Source organism: Montipora capricornis, chromosome 9, assembly GCF_036669925.1.
Source record: "Montipora capricornis isolate CH-2021 chromosome 9, ASM3666992v2, whole genome shotgun sequence".
NCBI classification, from domain to species: Eukaryota; Metazoa; Cnidaria; class Anthozoa; order Scleractinia; family Acroporidae; genus Montipora; species Montipora capricornis.
Window position 1 is genome coordinate 7,368,383 of NC_090891.1, and position 9,126 is coordinate 7,377,508.

The window sequence follows — 9,126 nt, forward strand, 5'->3', positions numbered from 1 at the left end:
CGGAGCAGCTGTGTTTGAACTAGTCCATTTCCACAAATCTACTTATCTAATCATCTTCATAATTGTAATAAGCTCAAAAATGAACGCATTTTGATTGGATTTCAAATGTGATCTATTAGAGGGCAGATGTATCGCTGACCTGACCTTTCCAAGCACTCATACCGTTCATGACAATTTTAAACTGGAATGATTATAGACGCTTTCCATGCAGAAAGAATAAGTGTAATCGCCAAGTATATAGAATAACGTGAAATCGTATTTTTAAACAACGTCCTCGGAGCCGTGGTCTTTGTCATTGCGTAAGCTCCCGAATAGGTAACAAAGGACGTCAAAATGTGGCGACACACTCAGCTATCGCCTCTTTTGCCCATTTTTTTGTCCTTAGAATCTACAGAATCTACTTGTCAACTGGTTCATGCAATTAGCGCTTTAGAAGCAGATGAGGACTCAACTTGGCAGGAAAATCGTGCTTTTTTTAAACATTCTCTTGCTAACTGAGAAGGAAAATTAGGGGGTTTGGTCTATTGCTTAAGAACGAGCTATTCAAAACCATCACCAAACATTCAAAGTGACAAAGTACCATCTGCACCAAGAACATGACAACTACATGGACGTACCCTTAAGAGCACTAAAGATATCACAGATTGCAAAAGTTCTGGGTGAAGCTTTCGTACGTTTTTCAAATATTGGCACTTGCTCAATAATAATGTTTGGTTCTTTTGCAAACGCAACATATTCGTGATACACGTACCAGAATCATAATTTAGTAGCGCTTGATCTGGGCTTGGCTTATATTCAGAAGAATCAGGAAGGGTTACACGCACTAAAACAGAGATAAAAAGAGACTTTAGGACTCAGCAATCAACTTTACAATTGCGGTCACCACTACGTAAATCTGTACTTTGATAATGACTCTCCCTTGTTATGGCTATCTTTCTACAGGTTAACAAACTTGATTTCTTTAAATCAAACTGAGTATTAGCGATTACTTTTTAATACCATCACACCTGTCCTCCTGCTTCTCCCATTCTTGGGCAACCGTCTTTATTGTTTCTTACTTCCTTGCAAAGGTACGAGTTAACATTAAAAAGGCCCTTTAAAATTGGCAGATTCTTTCATGCCCTCTCGAGACTGCAAAAAGAGCTGACCAAATCCATACAGACTTCCTTACATCTGATCGAGGAATATCTTGTCGTTTGAGTTTGCAACGTAAAACCTGTAGGATGTCCACATGCCTTCCGCAAATGACAGAAAGCCACCAAAAGCCAATTACGTTTTCTGCCAGTAACATCTAAAGTGCCCCTTATAATACTAAACTGTCGTTTTTGTTTATGTTGCTTTCATGTCGAATAAAAGTCCTTGCTCTTCGAATCGATTGCAAAAATATTGCTCAAAAGAGTGTTTTTTGCGGTCAATGAATATTATCTTCTGAAAATAGATGCGAGAAAAGAGAGAGAGAGAGTCTTCAAACCCTTGTTTCGTAATCACATAGCATGCGACACTCACCTTGTTGGAAATATACCCTGTAGACCGCAAAGCATATGCAAACGACAACTCCAAGAAAACCACAAAAAACGGCTATTATAATTTTCGAGGTATTGTCCATCAGTGCGCTGGACCGTGCTAAGATGAAAATAAGAAGAATATTTCCATCGGTTATAAAGAAAAATAAACAAATTAAAATTACTTTTTCCTTTATGTCCATGTCAGTGGGTCTGTTTGCTAGCTTCTGCCAACACTAAAGCAAAGGTTGAGGCTTCGAGGACACAAAGTTAAGAATCAGGGAAACATTTCTTTCTTAAACCAGATTGAACTCATACCAAGTTAAACAATATAATTTAAGATAGAACGTGAAGTCATCAAACTTCTTCTTTTAAGATTGCATTCATGATCAGCCTAACGTAAGCATCTTAAGCTTTTGCAAAGTGGCATTGAGGTACTCTCTCTGAGGACTAAACGTCTCAGTGTATGTGTGAATATTGTTAAATCATCGTAATAAGAGATGAAAGCAGCTCCGGTTTGAAATCCCTGCAAATACTAAGGAAAACACAAAATCTTTCGACGTAAAATAATGCATATTGATGTATAAACGGCACTCAATCTGCTTTACGCAGTACCATAGATTTGAAGCTGCATGAACCACAAACGGATACTGCAAATCACATAGTATTAAAAGAATCAAATTTAAATAAATTCCATGGGCATAAAGGCGTTTTTCTAGGAAAACAAAAGTTATCGAGGGACAACAAGAAAAAAAAGATGACTGCCTTGTAAAAGCCTCATTGCAGAAGAGTCCCTGCTAGTCTATAGATGCTAATGTAAGATCATGAAGTAAAAAGAAGGAAATAAGAAATTAAGGGAAAAGCTTCATTAAGGAGGCTCACTGTAAGAGAGTCAACAGAACTGTAAATGTTTAAATACTTACGTTACATTGTGTAACATAGTTGTACCTTTGTCTACCTTTGTTCTTGTCGTTGTTGTTGTTAACAGTGGCGAGGCTGAAGAGGAAATAGTAGAAAAAATTAAAAGAAAAATGATGGAATAACAAGCCTCGCGCGCGCGATATGTAGGAGGAATTTCTTAATCATTGCAAAGTTTTGAAGAAAGTCTAGATTCGTTAAAGTTAGTTGTTAAATACTTTGCATTAAAATTTGTGATTTCCTGTTTTCTTATGATTAACAATAATCATAATAATTTTGATAATAGTAACAATAATAGTTAATTGCCATTAAATCAGATTTAATTTTTACCAAGTGTATTCTATGTACGTTTTGTGAGATAAACGTTACTTTACACGAAGGTTCATAAAAGCTCCTTACTAAATTAACGAAAGTTTAGTGAAAACCGAATCAATTAGTCGTTTGAAGGATTTACCATAATTATAAAGTAATAGCTATCGCAAAACTGGGTAAAACGAATTGCTCAAAACATTATAAGAAAGAAATTAATAACATAGCCGAAAATAAACCAATAGGCACGCAGGGACAAACTTGAAGAAGATTGTGGGGTTTTGAAAACTTTTGAGCCTAACAGTTTTTCATAGTTCATTTTTGTTGCTTGTTTATGATTGAGACAATGCTTGGTAAGTCTATTGATTGGATAAGAAACTGCAGCTTTGTATTCTACAAGTAATTTATTTGTTAACGGAAAGTTCCATAGTGCTTAAAGAAACATACTGTATTTCCTGGAATAAGTGTCGCGGCGCGTATTAAAATTTTCACACCTGAAGTAGTGCGGCGCTCATTCCAGAGTGGCGTTTGTTTCAAAGTTGGACGCGACAAAGAATTGTATTAACAACAGTATTATCATTTTCCATATTAATCTAACAAAAAGTCTTTCAATTTTAATTATATCAATGCCGTGGCGTTTATTCCGGGGTGGCGCTTATTAACTTTTTTCTCCTAAATGCAGCGCTGATTCGATGGTGTCGCTTAACCGGGGGCGGCCCTTATTCGAGTAAATACGGTAATTTGTGACATTAAAAAAAATCAAATAGACAGCCGTGACACAGCCCCTTTAAAGACGTTAACAATTTAAAGGCCTCAGTGAGGCCTAATGTCACTCTGAAAGAGTTTATTAAATTTAGGGCAAAACGTTATGACATTTAGGACTTTACCACATTTAGTGCAAAATGTTTTGACATTTAAGACTTAATTACATTCAGGGTCTTTTATTAGATTTAGGTCTTCAACAGCCACCAAGGAAACCGAACAACCAATGAAGCAATTCAATCATTTGTGAAAAACAGCTCAAAACCAGCCAAGAAAATAAAGATGGAAGGACAACTGATGTATCTTACACCTTTATAAAAGCCAAGCCTAAAAGCGGAGCTTCCGGGTTATTTATTTTTACTGGCTGTAGGTTTAGTAAAATAAAAGGTTTTGGTTTTTCCGGTTATAAATAATTCTTTGTTTGCATTCACGTGACCACTTTCCTGACAACGGCTGCTATCTGTGATGTTGGTGTACAGCTTGCGTGAATAAACAGCGGTTGAAGACCAATCGATATCCAGGATTGAAATTGATACGGTTTTCTTTATGATTGTTGACTGCCACAAGAGAAGCGAACAAGATAAAGACGAAAAGTTATGTCGGGTTCCTGAAATTATTTTAAATCAAGGCGGAGATGTTGAAGAGCGAACGCGTGAAAGTTGGAAAGGATGGATTTCAGCCGTAAGTCGCTTATCATTTCAGAACAGTTACTGCTAGTCTTTAGATGCTGATGTTAGATCATGAAGGGAAAAGGAGAAAATAAGAAATAGAGGGAAAATCTTTTTTAAAGAGCTATAAATGATGAAATATTTATATTGCATTGTGTCATTATGACATTAGTTTTTTAACAAATTGTACCTTCGTCTGCGTTTTGTTCTTGTCGTTGTTGTTGTTGACGGTGAAGGAGGCTGAAGAGGAAAGAGAAGAACAAGTTTTTAAAAATGATGGAAAAACAAGATTCGTGCGCGCGATATATAGGAATCCGCGGAACTGAATTGTTGAAATACAAATTACATTTTCTTAAATCATTGCATAGTTTTGAAGAAAGCCTAGATTCGTTAAATTTCGTTAAGATTCGTTAGTTGTTATATATTTTGCATTAAAAAGTGTGACTTCCTCTTTTATTATGATTAATAATAATAATAATCATCATAATCGTCATCGTCATCATCATCATCATCATTATAATAGCCAAACTCGGACGCGCGAAGCGCGCCAGCGAAGCATCATGGGTAAGATTTTTTTAAATCTATCCATGGGAGAAATTTTGGTGATGACGTCACGTGCGTCCGCCCGTACAGACTATCAGGGTGGGGAGGTAGGAGAGCTTTTGGGGACGGGAGTATTCGGGCAATTTTCCTTGGCCGGAAATCGCGTGGCAGCGTTGCATTTGGCAACCCGTGTTTTTCTGGCGGGAAATCACATTAGTAGGACCTTTAGATTCTACAACGAGGAGGAGAACGAGTACGAGTTTTGACTGCCCCTTTTTTAGCGAAAATACTAAGGGAATTGATAACCCGTACGCCTAATCTTACTCTTTGTTAGCAGTATAGGTTGCTCAGTTATTCTTATTGCTGGTAACTGAGCCTTTTTCCTCATCAAAAAAAGCCAAAACTGCTACCGTGTTGTTGGCTTGTCTTCATTCGACGAGATTTTTGCAAAACCTCGTACTAAAATGACGACGGCATCACGTTTTTCCCGCCAAAATGACGCTGGTTTGCGCTCGCTCATTGTTGTCTTATGAGAAAATCTGGTACTCGTAGTCGTTCTCGTACTAGAATCTAAAGCTTTCTAGTGACGTGCAACGGGATAAAGAGCAAGCATGTCGAAGAAAGCGATAGAACATGAGACAAGAGGCGAACAATTTTGAAAACATTTAAGCGAAGAAAGCCTCGAGAGAAGTCGAGGAAGGAGAAGACGAGAAAAATTTTTAATGAAAATCACCGTAAAGCTGAGACAAATGGAAAGAGAGACAAAACACTTATTTACAACGTTTAGCTTTCAGGTAATGTTTTCCTTCTAATATATGCCTCGCTGCTTCGCGTATTTTGTAAAACTTACCAAAAAACGAAGAGGGTCTGAAAACGTTTGCAATTCCATGTTGACAGAGATTCTTACATATTTCAACCATCACATTTATAGGCTTTTTGTGTGAAATAGATGACCGATCGGTCGTGAGCTGCTTTGTTTGACTGTTAAATTGCAGTCGAGTAAGCAAATTTACTACGCTTTAGGATGACTTTTAAAATAGTAAGATTTTTGCTGTTGTTCTAAACTGAAGGGACCTTAAGAGTGACCTTAAGATCTACGACTGCGACGTCGACGAAAAGGTCACCTCAAAACACAACGTTTCTCAATCATAAGTCTTTCTCAATCATTCCGTTTCGCTACGCCCCACAGTTTGGGCGAAGTATTCTAAAAATAAAAATGGTACGAGCGGTTACAGAGAGAGAATAGAGAATGAAAGATTCCCTGTTGTATGCTTACGTTGTCGTCAAAACCTCAAACTTGGTGATTTCACGTCGTCGTTATGCAGAGCACCGACAAAGTATGAGATAAAATCCGTGCTGCACGTGCAGCACGATCATTTTTCTTCTGTTAACCGATGATATCATTGTTTTGAGGCGTTGTTGTTGCCGTCGCCGTCGTAAAATCTTAACCTCCCTATTATATCAGGGTCGTGGCGTTTAACTTTTTTCTCCCAAATGCAGCGCTTTTCGTGGGGAAAAGGTTCATTAACTAGCCTCAATGTAAGGGAATCAACAGAGCTGTAAATTCTTGAATACTTATGTTGCATTGTGTCATGCATCATTAATGACATTAATTTTTTTAACAACGTTGTACCTTCGTCTGCGTTTGCCCTTGTCTTTGTTGTTGTTAACAGTGGCGAGGCTGAAGAGGAAATAAAGGAATTTTTTTGTTTAAAATGATGAAATAACAAGCCCCGCGCGGAACTGAAATTTTGAAATGCATGTTCTTAAACATTGCGAAGTTTTGAAGAAAGTCTAGATTCGTTAAAGTTAGTTGTTAAATATTTGCATTAAAAATTGCGATTTCCTGTAATAACAATTTTTGATAATAGTGAGAATAATAGTTATTTAGTAATAATTATCTCTTACTGGCCATTAAATCATATTTAATTTTTTACCAAGTGTATTCTATGTACGTTTTGTGCGATAAACGTTACTTTACAAGAAGGTTCATAAAAGCTTCTTACTTCAACCTTGCTGTCAAATGGTTTCGTAAATTAACGAAAGTTCAGTGAAAACCGAACCAATTAGTCGCTTGAAGAGTCTAGTAAAGTAATAACTATCGCAAAACTGGGTAAAACGAATTCCTCAAAACATTATGAGAAAGAATAATTAATAACACAGCAGAAAATAAACCAGGCACGGAGGGACAAACTTGAAGAAGATTGTGGGGTTTTGAAAAGTTGTTAGCCTAACAATTTTTCATACTTCATTCTTGTTGCTTGTTATGATTGAGACAATGCTTGGCAAGTTTATTCATTGGATAAGAAACTGCAGCTTTGTAGTCTACAAGTGATTTCTTTGTTAACGTTAAGTTCCATAGTGCATAAAGAAACATACTGTTTCCTGAATAAACGCCGCGACGCGTATTAAAGGAACAGTGGTTTACGTCACCAGAGCCTCAAGGCTCTGGGAAACTCTATTTGGGAGAGCATGCGCCGTAGGGTTCTTATAGCCAAATATTTGCTATTTGAACCTCACGGCGCCTGCTCACTCCTAGTGCTAACATGAATGCACCAATTAGAGACGCCTTTGATTGTCCTTCACGAAAACCAATGAGAAGACACTTAGTTTTAGGGTTTCCCAGAGCTCTTTTCTCCCTTAGTCAAGAGAAGCTCTGGGGTCGAGATTGAGGGAAGTATCATGAGTTGGCGCATCTGCAATTGATCAATCAAACTTGAAATAGTCGGGCTGACGGTTTCAAGTTTGAGGGGAAAAACAAAATGGCGTCCACAAGCGGTGGTGACCACGATGGTAAGTGAACGAGAGTTCTCCGGTCGGAAGAGAAACTTTTCAGGTGTCGTACAGAGAAGAAGAGAATTGGAGACGTCTCACGAGAGAATTTATTCGGATGAGACAATTTTTCAGTCGTGGATTGAGGCCAAATTCGACGCAGGATACACTGATGGCAGCGACACAGAGTGTGCACTTTCTCTGGAATATCGCAGAAGGTAATAAGAGTCTATTGCCTACTCAGTTGCGGCTAATCAGTTATTTAATACTCTTTTTAATTTCCATATTTTGTATCGCACAGAGAATCACTGAATAAATTCGACTTGCGACCAAACGTTCTTTGCAAAAAAATGGCTGTACTAGCGCACGGTGAGGAAAACGCTGAAATTTTATCTGGTAGACAAGAGAAAACTGATAACGGGTATTCGTTATCTTTCTGTGGTCAGCTGTCTTGCTATAGATGTTGATCATCCCTGTTTGATTATCATAGATCCACAACAGTGATAAACAATTGACCACAGAGGAGGAGTACTGATGTTTGTAAACACATGGTCTTCCCAGTTATGAAGAACTCCATAACCGAGCGATACAGCTCCTCAATAAGGACAAATGCAATGATGATAACGAAAGCGGGTAGTACTACTGAGTATTACCGAAACTTCTAATTCCATTATATTTTCTTGATTACATGAAAAAAATCAACACCAAAAATAATAGTGGCAAAACAATTCATAGTAACTGAGGTTAGGCCTAACAAAAAGAGGCAGAGCAATACATGTATTATTTACTGTGAATCACAGCTACATTCCCTCTAGTGGTTTTTTTGTTTTGTTTCAAAATTTATAATAATATGGCATGATGTTCTGTAGAGTAGGTTTTGTCATTTCAGTACTGTTGTTTTGTACTTAAAATGTCGTGTTTGAAATCCAGTATGTGTCCTCAATTTTCCTCACTCCTTTATTCTATTTGAAATTTGCATCAACAGCAATTACTATTTTTTTATTGGTACTGATGCTTATAGTAAAATATTATTTGAATAACACTATTAATTTGTTGTTCAGAGAGGATTTTTATGTTTTGCAGTTTAAGGAAGTTTGAGCCCAAAATGTTCCCACTTACAGATTTTTTTTAAAAGTGCCACGCAGAAAGGTAATGATCTACTTTTGCCAAAAAGTAAAAAAAAATGGGGGTTCACTGTGCCCGGTTTCGAGATCATGAGGTGCACTTTTAGAATCGTGCGTTATTTTAAGACGATCTTAGCTTTCAACTGTCAGCAATAAAAAGCCACATTAGTGAAATCTAGATCAGGTACACGTACTCATTCAACATAACTAATATAACTAAATTAACCTTTGCAGCTGATGCCTTTTTCTGAGATGAAATAGACCTTGAAAAACGATACATATTAGTCTAAGAAAGAAAACTTCGGTCGCACGAGAGCATAAAAGACGAATAGACGTACAGATTTTTTTGTTTTTTGTTAAATGGACAAAATCAGAAAGGAAGTGATCTACGGAAAGAAAACATAGGGGTCACCGAGCATTCAAGAGAGAAAAATCGCTGCGAAGTTCTCAAACGATGGTATATTCGCATTGTCACGTCATTGCGTGACATTTCGAGAAGACCTGGGTCCACAGCCTATCCCATGATGC

The 9,126-nt window shown here is 37.3% G+C and overlaps 1 protein-coding gene across 1 annotated transcript in view; it reads right to left on the reverse strand.

Annotated features, from left to right (window-relative positions):
- The window catches only part of LOC138017216 (uncharacterized), a 36,804-nt gene that overhangs the window by 9,052 nt on the left and 18,626 nt on the right, over positions 1-9,126 (reverse strand). Inside the window, exons 3-6 of the mRNA XM_068864381.1 lie at positions 4,350-4,399; positions 2,451-2,498; positions 1,507-1,623; positions 752-823 (exon numbers count right to left, since the gene is read on the reverse strand). Of these exons, the coding sequence (XP_068720482.1) occupies positions 752-823; positions 1,507-1,623; positions 2,451-2,498; positions 4,350-4,399 (287 nt within the window). The remainder of the gene's footprint in view (positions 1-751; positions 824-1,506; positions 1,624-2,450; positions 2,499-4,349; positions 4,400-9,126) is intronic.